Genomic DNA, 14,500 nt, shown 5'->3' on the forward strand with positions numbered 1-14,500 from the left:
GCCTCCGTGGTGGCTGTGGGGCCCGTAATATGTATTATCACAATGGGCTTTGTTGCTAGCGGTTTATATTTGGGCTAGCATTGAACTTGTCCTTTCCATATGTTGTCCGTACTGAGATATAGGCTTGTTTCTCTACTGCATTTTAACTTTCAGATTTTTATGGAAACACAAAAGCAGAAAAAAGTATTCACATTCTGATTTCAACCTTTGAAGATATGTGTATGGGTGTGCATGTGTGTGTGTATCAGAGAGAAAGCTGAACTCATACTTGTCCAGGACTCCTTGATTTCACTTTTAATAGTGTTCTCCATGTTCTTTTTATTCCTTAGATATTTCAAGAAGTGCAAGCCTTTCTGAAAAAGAACTGAAGGAAGCAAAAGCCAGGAGCCAGAGAATTGCTGCCCAGTTGACAACCCCACCTAATTCTAACTCCAAAGGGGTGCTGCTGTTTCACCGACGCAAGCAGCGGGTGAATGCATTTACCCTAGAAAACACAAAGACAAATAGGGAACAAGCAGCTCCAGAGGTTTGCCCCAGAGCTATTCAGCACATCATCCCAAGCCATGGGAAAGCGCTCCATGTGAAGGAGGCCTTAAGAGACAACAGAGAGCTGGAAGGATTTTCCTGCATCAAAGATTCTGGGTTGTGGGCACAAAGAGGCAGCATGGAAAAACATGAGGAGAGCCTGGCTGTAGAACAGACAGCAGTGCAGGACCCTCAAAGGAATACAATCAAAAAAGAGGAGACCCTTTCCACAATGAACACAACATTATCCTCTGAAGATATTCCAGCTGAAGACTTTCAACAAATCCCTCTCAGTGTGTACCTAAAAGAGAATACAGGGGATGCCTCGTCTAATGGAGTGCATAAACCTATCACTGTTGAGCTTGAAAAAATGCCTGTTGTTGAACAAACACCAGTTACTGACAACATTAAAAACATATCACCTATTGTTGATGAGGAGCTATACCTGCCTGGCACTGACAGAGAAAATAATAGCATCACTCCAGAAAAGGAACCATATACACTGCATACAGACAGGGAAAATAATGTTTTTGATAAAGAGCCATATTTACCACTTATTGATAGTGAGAATAATAATAATGCTCCTGACAAGGAATTGCATGTGCCTCTTATTGATAGGGAGAATAACATTCATCTTGACAAGACATTGACTGCAGCAATTGTTGACAAGAAGGAGAATGGAGAGATTCTTAACAAGGAGCAAAATGCGGCAGTTATTGAGAACGAGAAAAATCTCCCCACTACGGACACAGAGAAATCCATTCTAATTACTGACAAACAGACCAATGATCCTTTGACTCACAGTAAGCAGTACTGTGAAGTACGCCTGACTTTGTCTAAACCAATGCCTGTGAAAAACCGAACAGCAAGACCCTTTGGGACTCAGTCATTAGTGACAACTCATACACCAGCAGAGAAAAGCCCTGTAGTGGAACTTCCTCCGCCACCCACATATGCAGAAACATTTTCCAGTCCTCCTCCAGTAACTAGAGTCAGGTCACCTCCAGCCTATTCAGCTCTGTATCCTACTGAAGAACAGAAAGCCTCTGTTCCACAAGTAGTTAACTATATAGACAGCAGACCAGGACCCCAATCCAGCGAAGAAAGAGGACCACCTCCAACTAAATCAGGCATTCTGGACGAGTCCATCACCCACAGAGCAGCCAAAAAGTCCATGTTTACCTTTGTGGAGAAGCCAAAGGTGGCTCCAAATCCTGACCTCTTAAATTTAGTCCAGAGAGCAGATAACAGAAAAAAGCAGAGAGGAAGAACCGTTCCTGAGGATGAGCCATTTGCTCTGGGAGCAGAGGCCTCCAACTTTCTGCCTGAAAATACATTGATAGATGGCCTAGCTCAGGCTACTACAGATAGTGCCCCTGAATGGTCTTCATGTTTAAGATCACCAAGAATACAACCCAAACCTAAGATCAAATCCAACCAAAATCTAACAGAGGCAAGAGGAAAGGGAGCAGAATTGTTTGCCAGGAGACAGACAAGGATGCAAAAGTATATCATAGAGTCCCCATCACACCCTGATGTAGCCAGGTCACCTTCACCTACTATTTCCCTCCCTCCTTCCTGGAAATATGCTTCAGAGACTCATCTGTCCCCCATGGCATTCCAACCTTTACCCAAAAGTCCAATAAGATCTCCAAGAGCTCCCCCTCCCATACCTTTGTACAACAGCAACATGACAGAGAGCGAAATTTCCAAAAAAGAGTTGGAAATTTCCAAACAACAGCCATACCAGCTCCAATCTTCCTTGTTCATTCTTTCCCCAGCCAAAGATCCAATGAGGTCTTTACCAAGAGCAGCACCACCACCAAAGCCAGTGGTTCCTGAACCCAGCTATATGAGACAGGCTTCTTGCCCAACGTCTCCCTTGCCATCTTCTGTTTTGTATCTACCTGTCCAGTCAAGTCCAAGCAGAGCATTACCTGGCCATTTTGTGCCATCTGCTGGAACTGTATTTGCACCTCAAAATATCACAACTGCTGGAGCACCAATAGACACTTCTATTGAATATTCCTCCAGAATTTTGTCTCCAAGAGCTAAAGGGGTCTACCAAGCTCCCAGGCCTTCTTATTCCACCAAGGATGCAGGAATTGAGCCTCAGGTGTGGAAACCTTCTTTTTACTACAAGTAACAATGTTAAAAATATATGTGTACAGGGGGTTCTTCAAGTGGCCAAGACTGTCTTTAACTGGTGGTGATGGGCAAAAAAGCAAAATGAAGACAGCTTGCAGGTTATGAATACTTTCATATACTTTAGCCATATTTCAACCACCAGTGGGCCAGAGCACTCTTACACTAAAGATACTGGGTTTAATCAAGCAGACAGGGGCTCATAGAGGCATTTCTGGGGCAATGATCTACTGTGGAAGCCTAGTCAAGCATAAAACCTACCATTGTGAAAGCTGATAGGCCTTGCTGGGCCAGCCCTGGCAGAACCCATGCAGTTGGATCTATTGCATAGATCAAGTTCCAAAGAGAAAGATAAACAGTGTGTGAATGCAGTGCACAATAGGAGTATAAAAATAGTCCAAGCATAGGATCCTAGAAGATTGTTAGCAGAAGCTTGACAGAAACAGGAGGAACGTCTGGTGCCTTTCTTCTCATACCTAGAAACTCTATGGACATCAAATCTCTGGCTACATCTCTGCTTTGACTTTTGAATTTCTTCTATGCTCTGCAAGATATTTTTTTCCTCTATTCCCTCTCTATGCAGAGATTTCATCATAACATGCTTGGAGATTCTACTCTCTCCCAACTCCAAAAGGCATGTGCCTTTTTCACCAATGAATGTCTTTGATTTTGGACAGCATCACCTCCGGCTATATCTGTTCCTATCCTCACTGCGCTTCTTGTTCATATATTTTCTTCCTCCTTTTTCATAATCTTCTCTACACAACAACAACTCTGAAGGGGAAGGGGGGCACAAAATACATACACACTTGGCTACTTTTCAAGGGTCTTTAATGCACAGCAATGTTTTTCAAAGACCATAGGCCAAATAATGGCCCTCCTCTTCCTTGAAGGGTCTAGAAAAACTGTGGAAGTCCTTTCTCTGAGACCAAGTGGACTTCTGCAGGAGTACTGCTGTTCACTTACGTATGCATACACTGGTAGTTACAAAAACACACAATAAAATTGGCAAAAACCGGACCTCTAAGCAACCTTAACACAAAGATACATGTAGCTCACTACACAGTTCAGTCCTTGGTGAATACCAGTGAGGTTTCATATAAGTAAGCTGGTTTTGAAGATCCGTTTTCAGCAGGAAGCAATGAAGTTAGTTTGCAATTTTTCTTTAGTAGAAAAGACATTTTCCATCTGTGTCAATATGAACAGATATCAGGGATGTAAAAAACGTGATCCCCATGACCCAGTATTTCCTGACAGCTGTAAAGGGTTTTTTTTTGTTAGCTTCAGCCAGTAAGCTTCTGGTCCTTATGGTTGTGGAGAATTGAAGCATCTATAGGGGATGCCCTAAAAAGACTAAGAAACAAGGAGAATAAAGCGAACCTCAAATTTGAACATTTTATATCTCAGAGATTTACTGTAGTCTCTTTCTTTCTCATGAATCTTATTTAAAAGCACTGAATATTTGGAGATGACACTATCACCAATACAGAAACGTCAGTCTCTGGAAATTAAACACAAAGGATCCTTTTCAGGCAAAAGTTCTGCCTCAAAAATTAATTTCCTGCTAAGTGCTTCTGCTGCCCAGAGGCAGTGTTGAAAAGTCTTCTTTTGCCTTAGCTTGCCAACTCTGGATTCGGCAATTCCTACAGATTTAGTGGCTGAGCCTGCGGAAGATAGAATATTTGGGGGGGGGGCACGGAGCTAAGCAAGGATGTGATACCATAGAGCCTGCCTTCTAAAGTAGCCGTTTTCTCCAGGGAAGCCGATCTCTGTAATCTGGTGATCAGTTGTAATTCCAGGATAACTCCAGGCCCACCTGCCGGTTGGCAACCCTAACCCTTGACCTCAGTTTTTGTTTGCTTTGGGCCAATAAAAGCAGCTATGCAGGCCTGCCTGAAGAATGCTATAATTAAGTATCTAAGGCCCAGTGTTGTACAGAAATAACCTTCAATCTTTTGAAAGTAACACATGAGGCATTACTAAATGCTTTTGATGAACTGGTCACTCTTATCTGTGAACAGAATCAGACAACTAGGCACCACACATTAGCCTGTAAAGATGTGGAGATATGGGAGATGGTTTTTATTTAAATATGGGGTTTATTTATTGATTTGATTTTTATTCCTCCTTTACCCCAAGCACCTTGGGATTGAAGACAGGTTTGTTGAGATATAGTGGGAAGTCCTAGATTGCTCAGTTAGCTTCCTGAACTCAGCCTTGGGCTGTTTCCACATGTCCTTAAAGGGACGACCCACTCACAGAATGCGGGCAGCTTTTCCCCTTGACTCCAGACATCTCCATTTTAAAAAAAAATTAAAACATTTTAAAAACTTTCCCGCGGTCCCAGAAAAGGTGCTGAAAAAATGAAAGCCAAACAGCCTGCCACTGTTTTGAAAAGGGAGATGTCTAGAGTCAGGAGGAAAAGCCACCAGTGTTCAGTGAGTGGGCCGTCCCTTTAAGGATGAGTGGTCTTGGTCTCTCTAGTCCTAGCGCCACTATTCTTTCCCAAGCATCACAGACTATGCTAATGCTGGACTTTACAATAAAATACTACAGATTGCCGTCTCCCTACATGGACCCCCACCTTAGTAAGCTTTTTAGTGGTTACCATTTTGTAGTTTGGTAATCTGATTCCACACAATGAAAGGGATGGATTCCTCATGTCAACACAGTGGCTGGACTAGGTTTACTATTGAGAAATTAAGACTAATTTTTATTTGGGTTTGGGGGAAATGTCATCCAAATTGTTTCCCTTGTCACCACCCATGTTACGACATAATGTTATTAATGTTGCAGTCCTCACCTTGGACCTGTTTTTGAAATGAAACCCCATATTCTCACATTTAGGCTTCTCAGATGGTGTTCCGCATGCAATTTCTAGATGGAGATTACCCCTGTTGGGAAGAATGGGGGATTTCAGTTTAAACATCTGTTCTTGCTATTGATTCAAGGCTGTAAAGAATCATTTCACCCACTTTTAATTAGAAACACTGGCCGTGCAAATTACATGATAATACCCAGGGCTTTTTTTCTGGGAAAAGAGGTGGTGGAACTCAGTGGGTTGCCCTCGGAGAAAATGGTCACATGGCTGGTGGCCCCGCCCCCTGATCTCCAGACAGAGGGGAGTTTAGATTGCTCTCAGCGCAGTTCAGAGGGCAATCTAAACTCCCCTATGTCTGGAGAGCAGGGGGCGGGGCCACCAGCCATGTGACCATTTTCAAGAGGTTCCGGAACTCCGTTCCACTGCGTTCCTGCTGAAAAAAAGCCCTGATAATGCAGGTTCCCTTTTATGGGGTGCATAAGGGTGGATCCTGAGAAAGGAAAGAAGGTTCATATGGAGTACTGGCACCTATGCATGTAGTCCCAGATACAGAAGTACGTATGTCTATGGACATGCCTTTAGCTGCAAGTGCATTTCATTCACACATTAATTTGTACATGAAAGAGTGGTTCTTTTGGAAGGAAGCAAGCTAACTGCAAAATGACCTTCAGGAACAGACAAATAGACAAGGTGCTCAAAACTGTCCATTGAGAGCACTTTGCATTCTTTTTCAGAGTTTGGTATACCTCATCTTTTTCAGATAAACCACAATATTTAGTGACAACTTATAAGAGAAATATGTTACACAAGTAAATTAGAACAATTGATGTGCCTATTTCTCTGTCTCTTGGTCTCTGTCTCTCTCTCATCTTGCCAGGCTACCTGACAAATCCTTCTGCAAGGACAGCAATGAAGGGGGTTAAAAGCTGAAAACAGCTTTGGATCCTGAATTGCCACCTTATCACCAGCACAACATTTCTGTCGGTGGAGAAAGGGCAGGCAAGTTCTGCCAATTCCTGCCCACTGCAGATGCCCTGTTCCCCCCCCACCCCCCGCCCCAGACAGGAGCACAGTTTTATTGGGGGAGGCACAGAAGACTGCAATGGGAGGGAGGAGGCATAAAGGTGGCCCTCTTGTATGCTATTATTCTGTTTGCATTGCTTAGGGATACAAATTATCATCCCCAGGCAGGAAGATCCACAAAGCAATAAAAGACTCATGAATTAAGGCTGTTTTCATGCATGGTTCAAATTGCTCTGTCAGGCAAATTTAAAAAACTACATTTGTTACCAACAGTGCAAGCACTAATTCTTTCATGTTCTGTCCCACATTTACATTTTGAAATAGTGCTTCAACTGTGTGCTTAAGACTTGCAGGTTCAAACTCCTACCCTTAGAACCATACTGGACAGAAAACTTGTGAAGGAGTGAAAAATTATACAGAACTAATTGCTGTGCAGGCTACCTGCCAGTCAAGCTAACTGTACCTGGTGATCGCTATTCATTTCACCTACAGGGAAGCCTGTATAGACATGAGAGAAAGATCTACAACTTTAGCTGATTCATAGGGCAAATGCCTTGTGGAGAATGCAGGATATGCCATGTGCTTAGAGGTGGGATAGCTAAAGAGGAAAATTACAGGGTAAGTGCTATGGGATAGCTGAGTATTTATAGAGCAAAGGCATCTTTCATCATTTCTGAAGTAAAACTTGTATGATCATCATCACAGATGCTACTAGTTTATGCTGCAGTCTTTGTACAGAGATATTTGATGTAGAATCTCACCCCCCCTTCCCAATTTGCTTCAGAAATACTTGTTTGAATCCATACTCATGAAACTAGACATCTATTTTATTATTTATTTTAAAAAACAATGTATAGGCAAGGTATCCAGGGAAGTGATGTTAGTCTTGTGAGGGAGCAATAAGGACCTCTTTGCAGAGTTCCCCCAAAAGGAAAACACGTCATAAAAAGTAGGGTCTAGCTGTGTTAAGGGAACCAAACAGAGCAGGATTTATGAACAAACTAAGTAAACTACATTAGGTCCTCAGATTACAGGGGCCTCTAAATATATATATTTAGAGCTGTTTCTCTGATCTTTTTCTCTTAAATGTCAATCCTGCTGAATTCAGCTTCTACCCTGCCAACTTCTTTCAGTCCTTAGTGGAGAACCCCTCCCCCTCTCTGAGTTATGCTGTTTCCAACTTGCTGAGAAGCTAAGACATATGTGACTGCTTAATTTTTGCTACAGAAAGACTCTGGCTAAGCTGAAAACCTAGGCTGGATTCCAGCAACATACAATCTCTTCCTGAGGAAGGGATGGGCCAAAGACTGAAATATGCCTTTTAGCATTAAAGGCCAGAGAAGGGAACACCCAGAGAACCAACACACAAGGAAGCATTAATTAGCCAAGTGTATACTTCTCGGCAGTTGGATTTAAAATATAACAGAAATGTTGAAGGTGAGTTGTCAACTGCTTAAGTTAGGACAGAACAGAGAGCTGGATGCAATTTTCTGTCCCGTTATCTCCAGGCTCACACATTTACTTACTGAAGAGTTTTTATTTCCTCTGCATTTTCAATTTCACTGTAGACCTAATTATCAGAATCAGTGAAAAGGCATCTGAACAACATTTCAGTCTTTGGATGACTGGAAGGAAGGAAGGAAGTGACTGATGACTAACTGTACCTAATTGAGAAGATAGGGCAGGATAATTCTGCCTTTTAAGTCACCCCCTCCCCTCACTTTTTAAATGAAAAGTTGAGAAAAATGTATATTCCAATACAGGTGTAGATTGGTACACAAACTCAATTTGCTTTTTTAAATCTTCAACAAATGGATTACAAAATGGCAGGATATTGCTGCAGATAAAGGAGGACAGACCAGTGTTCATCTGTTTATTAAAAACAGATATGGCTAGATAAGCTGTCCTGGGATAAAGTTTACAGTGACAAGTACACAGCTTTCAGAGGAAAAAAGCACAACAAAGTTCAGCTAGCGTTCAGCAATGCTGCCAAATTTGTCATCACTGTATGGAACAACTATGGAGGGAATTGTGGTGGCAGTGGCAGGGCCTTTATTGCCTAGAGATTCACTGCTTTGCTGCTTACATTGTATAGGTCAACTGCTATTGCAACTATCACTGCTGTTGTCATTTGGGAGAAAGGAGAGACTGAAGTCAAGAGGAAAGGAGGACGTACTGAAGCAATCAAGGATGGAATGGAAGACACTGTGGGGGGGGGACAGGAGGAGCAGCACAAGGAATGTGAGAAATTGAAGTGGCAGGGAAGAGGAAATGGGAGGGTGACTGTCAGTATGTGGCAATAGTTTGGGAAAGACAGAAGTGAGGGGGTAAGGAAATGTAAGAGACAGTAGTAATGTAAGGGTGAAAGGAAGGATGTGTGAACTCTTCCCCAAATTTACCTACTTACAACCCAACCCGTGGGTATATTCTGTAGGCTTACAAATTCAAATTGAACAGATTCCAAAGCAAATAACGCATAAGTATAGAAAGCTATATATTGCATGCAGGATTGGTTGCTCGCTCCAGCTTTGGACATTGTTGGAGATTGGGGCCGGGTGGTACCTGGGGAGGGCAGAGTTGGGGGGAAGCACAGTGAGAATGTGATGCCAGAGAATCTGTCCTCCAAAGTTGCCATTTTCTTCAGGGGCACTTAGCTCAGTAGTCTGATGATCAGTTAGAATTCAAGGTCAACTCCGATCCGACCTAGATGTTAGCAAGTTGATACTTAAGGATAACCTGAGCTCACTGAAGCAATGGCAAGATAAAAATGTAATAGATTTTGTAAATGCTGGTGATACCCATGCTTATTGTTAAACAAATGTGGCTGCTTAGTACAGTACGTTAATCCCTCTAAAGCACAAGCACGACTGATACAATTGATACATGTACATTTTTGTGTGATCATCATGGTGCTTTTTAGATGTTCTGTCCATGATTACTATCACATATGCATGCACACGTGAACACACACACGCAATTACCATGCCTGGAACGCTTTGGGGATTTTTTTTTTAAAAAAATAGATTTTAGCTTTGTCTTAAAGCATGTGCAGGTTTTTGCCAAAAAGAAATTGAGGAGTGTTTCTGGCTTGAGAGGTGCTTCATGTAGAGTATAAATTCCATTTCCTGCACTGCTACATTGTAATAACAAACGGGAGAGGGCCTTCGCCACAGAGAAGGTATTGGAAACAAAATACAGGTGAGTGCTCTCTACAATAGCTTCTGCTCTGATCTGCTTTGATCTGCTCTGATTTGGGGCAGAATGCAGAACCTGAACTAAGAACTTGTAATCTTTGGCACAAGAGTATCAGTAAGCCACTTATGGTCCTGTGTCAGCATTTCCATCAGTAATAGACTGGAAACAAACAAACCAAAAGAAAGAGATTTACATGCAGCTGGGTAGGAAATTTTGGTTATGTTGTCCTCCACCAATAGATTCGCTATAGATTGGGGAAGGAAGGAAAGATGAATTTACTTCCCTGTACAATTTATATTATGCTTCATACCATTTTCAAATCCTCCTGATACTGAGCCTCCATTTTTTAGTATCTTACTGAAATATGGCACAAGAGAGGGACCATAATATACTGACTAGAATTAGTTTCAGGCCCTTTTCACACTTACCATTTAAACTGCCATTTATGAGCATTCCCCATGATCACAATGGCTTCAGCATGGCACCCCCATGCTCCACACTGTCCAAGGCAGTTTCAATTTGGCTTCTTGTTTTTCATTTTAGATGGGCTTTGAAACCTCGGTGCAGTTTCGGGCTTTGGGGGCTTTGCAATTCATGTCACACGTTTTAAAAAAACGTTGAGCAGGCGTAGTAATGTTGCAATGTTGGGACCTATTCCCCACCCCCCTGTATTTGCCGGTTGGGCTGTCCTGTGCCCACTGGAGAGGCAATTGGTGGTGGAGTTCTGGGGAAAAACATGTTCCATTCTTATTAATTTTTTTAGCCATGCCAGAAAAGGATTAAAATGTTGCTGCTGCATCTCCTCCCAGCAGCTTCCATGCCACTTTGTTTTGCAAATGGCTGTGTAAAATGCTTGGGGGATTTTTAGCATTAGCAGAAGACACCAGGAGAGAGGGAAAAGCAACAATTTAAACTTTTCCTGGTTTTTAAAGCCAGGAGAAATGAGCAGTAATGTTACAACACAGCAACATTACAACTCATTCCTGGCTTTGAAAAAAAAAAAAGGAGTGTGTGTACATACTCTCGAGGGAGGAAGGGAAAGTCAGCCATTTAACCCTTTCCTGGCTTTTAAAGCCAACAGGGAATAAGCAGCAACATTAGGAATTGTTCCTGGCTTTGAAAAAAAAAGAGAGTGCATGTATACCTGGGAGGAAGGAAACCAACCAACAAAGAGGCAGCCTTATGGCCCTTACCTCGTTTTACTGATAAAAATGGCAGAAAAGGAGTTCAGAGAGCTGAGGAGGGTGGGAGTGGTTAATTCCACACAGACCAAAAGGAGTTCAGAGAGCTGAGGAGAGTGGGAGTGGTTAATTCCACACAGATCAAAAGACCAGAGAGCTGAGGGGGGTGGAAGTGGTTAATTCCACACAGATCAAAAGGAGTTCAGAGTGCTGAGGAGGGTAAGAATGGTTAATTCCACACAAACCAAAAGGAGTTCAGAGAGCTGAGGAGGGTGGGAGTGGTTAATTCCACACAGACCAAAAGGAGTTCAGAGAGCTGAGGAGGATGGGAGTGGTTAATTCCACACAGACCAATCAGCTCCCAGGGAAAAGGAAAGGGGAGAGAAAAGCAGAAGGAGAGTATAGAGTTCACACTGACATTAATCAGGCCAGACGTGACTCGGCAGCAGCTTCAAAATAAAATCACAGTATTTCCACAGGGGGGGAAATCAGAGATACCACAGACAAACATCGGCACTGCAACCCATGACTACCTTGCAAATACTTTGCAAACATGGGAAGCAAAACAGCTACTGAAACGCTTTAAAGTCCCAGTGCAAAAAGGACCTCACTTTTCCACAATGACTGCCATCTATCAAAGTAACTGAAGCTGTTATGCTCCGAGACGCTGAGCATAATGGATGGCTGTCACTGTATTTTGAATTTAGGTGGCAGATTAAACCAAGTTGTACTTTTGTCAGCATGAAAGTATTCTCAAATCCTTACTAAAAAGCCCAGTATTAGGATCTAACTAGAGGAGAAGTTGAAAGATTTTCTCTGCCCTTTGACTTTCCAGGGCTAATCATAGTTTAGGGAGGTTTTAATAGGTTAAACTATGTGGGATGGAAGATTAAACTCTTCCCTAATGACATCATGGCCCCAATAAAAACAGGGAGCCTGTGCAGCTGCAGTTTGCCTTAAAAAAAAAACTCTAGGAAGATGTTATCATGAATCTTCCAGAGACCCAGCATCTCATCTAGTTTTAGGCCCACAGTAACAACATGTAGTACATACATTAATGCCATGCAAAGGGAACAACATAATCTATATCTGGCACCCTGCACTGCTTTGCAAAATACTTTCATTCTTGCCATTCGTATCTGAAGATGGTTGCATGCTAATCTAGCCCAGGATGCACATTTGTTGGAAAACTGGAAGCTGGTTAGGGAACATAGATCTCAACAAGAAATCAAACACATACATACTGATTCTTTAATGATTTTTCCAAGTTACATGATCCTGTGGTACAGGGAGTGGGAAGACATATGGAATTGTAGGGTAGGAATGTAGAAAAGATGAAACTTGTTTTCACTGACATTTCACGGATACATGTTGCATTCTTTTGGGCCCTTCTTTCTTTGGGAGACCTTCTGTCTCCACGTGTTTCTATTCTCGCTGCTTCTCATGACCTATTATCTCCTAATATCCACTCTTACCTATAGGATGCATTTGGTCTGATTCTGCATTGCAGCTAATCAATCCATATGAATTTTCCTATTAATTGTGAGCTTTGCATAGAGGGGGATAATGATATGATTTCCCCTTTTTTCCCACTTTGGCTTTTACTCTGGTTATTCACTGTCAATAGGAAACTGAGCAGATACCCATTCATTTTTATACATTAAGGAAACCAGTTGCAATGGGTTTTTAGCAAATTTCACAGGATCTTGGAACCACAGTGCAATTGTGATCAGAGTTAAGCCCTTCTAAACCCACTGAATTCAATAGACTTAAAATTATGTAACTCTGCTTAGGATAGCATTGTAGCTCTATTATACAGCTTCTGAGTGGTGTCTTGTTTCTCTCTTTCTCTTCACACACACACCATAATGTGTACTCATCAGCCACCATGTGATACACACACACACACCATTCACAGTGTTGTCACAGCAGTACTGTGTGTTCTTTGGACTGATGAGGAGAAATCTCTACATGATGCATGAGGTCCATTTGGAGAACTGTGCTGCAAGATATTACACTGAAACAGCTTCAAAATGGCAGCCACTCAATATTATGGGCAATTTATGTAACACAAATTGCCTTGTGGCAAGTCTAACACCACCAGCAGTTGCTGTCAGAAACATTCTACAGTAGACACAATGGGGAAGCCATGCAACACATGATGGCCTTGCCGTGGAGGCACTGTCTCACTGAAGTTACATCAGTTAACCTCCACAGGACAGATATAACATCTAGGCCTTCTCATAGATGTGTGGAAAATATACCTTCGTAAGGTAAGGTCTTATAAGGTATCTGCCTACGTAAGACAGAGATAACATGCTTTGGCCCTTAGATCTTGCACTCTGAATGAGAGCACAGTAGGCTGGTCATTTAACTTATGGAAAAAGTTCCTGGTGAGCCACTGCCTTAGAAGCCCCCTACCGAACAGGAGGAAATATAACTACTTTCTCTGTGAGTTCTATGGGGCTAATTCAGGAACAGAACTTGCAAGACACATTAATTTAAAATAAAAATGTATTTAATGCAACCTTCCCACTACACAGAACAATGAAACAAAAACTGATATAACTAACACACAAATATAACCACGAACAGGAAATTGCAATAGATAGACTCTCGGAGTCAATTAAACAACTGATTCTTGCTCGCAAAACTTCGTGTTGAGTTCGATTTTTCCTCTAGTCCACCAAGGTTCCAAATTCTTCTCATTCACCTTTCTTTCAGTTCCAACTGAGGGCCAAGCTACACATGACGAATGACACTTGAACGGCAAGTGGATTGAGTGGAGGGCAAGTGAACAGGGAGAAATACACTTGCCGTTCAAGTGTCATTCGTCATGTGTAGCTTGGCCCTGATTGAATAATGGAATAACCCGACTGCAATTTGCAACTTGAAAGAGACAACCCTGCAATAACCGTATAATTACAACAATAATACCAACTATACTAAATATAATCTCTTTACTAATTAATTTTTCACACATAGCATTTTCCGATTACCTTATGCAAGATGATGAGTCCAGAAAATCTTATCAAGCTCCCCAGCAATCATGCTGTTAAGCTCTATACACCGACTCCTCCCTTATTGGGCTAAACCAACTAGTTCTTAGGGGATCCACAAGCAAAGCAAAAACCCAATAGCTCTGCCAGCACTGCATGGACTACTCAGCTTAGACCTTAGCAGCACACAATGGATGTCACCTCAATGAAACAGAAAGGAGAGATCTGACAGCTGGAGACAAAACACACACCTCTTCCCTCCTTTTAACAACATCTCTGGTGATTTTAGTAGAGACCAAGGGAGGGACGAGTGTAGAGCTTGCAATTTGTAGTACAAAAAAATGGATGTTTAATTCATGGCTTGGTTTAAATTAGCTTGATTCATCAGATTCCTCCTGAACAAAAAAAAGGGGGGGGAGAACCGCTCACTTAAGATTTCCCCCCCTCCAGCCTGCCACTGGTGTTTTCTACATGGCACACTTTAAGCCAGCGATGCTGAGCATTTATGCCAATGGGTGCTGAAACAGCTTGGGGTCCCATTATTCTGCACTGCACAACCTCGAGGTGATTTGGTGTCTGCTGACAAGTTGAGATGTGTCTCTCTGGAGCCG

At 42.3% G+C, this 14,500-nt stretch overlaps 1 protein-coding gene across 2 annotated transcripts in view; it reads left to right on the forward strand.

Annotated features, from left to right (window-relative positions):
- Nucleotides 1–14,500, forward strand: part of SYNPO (synaptopodin) — an 83,904-nt gene that overhangs the window by 58,239 nt on the left and 11,165 nt on the right. Inside the window, exon 2 of one of the 2 annotated variants that reach the window (XR_008596803.1) lies at nt 330–443. Coding sequence is in view for 1 of the 2 variants with exons in the window: in XM_054975834.1 (XP_054831809.1) it covers nt 330–2,641 (2,312 nt within the window). In the remaining variant the exon portion in view is untranslated. Of the gene's footprint in view, nt 1–329; nt 2,642–14,500 lie in introns of those variants that run through there. The other variant, XM_054975834.1, reaches the window with a different exon arrangement.

This window comes from Eublepharis macularius, chromosome 4 (genome assembly GCF_028583425.1).
Source record: "Eublepharis macularius isolate TG4126 chromosome 4, MPM_Emac_v1.0, whole genome shotgun sequence".
NCBI lineage: Eukaryota > Metazoa > Chordata > Lepidosauria > Squamata > Eublepharidae > Eublepharis > Eublepharis macularius.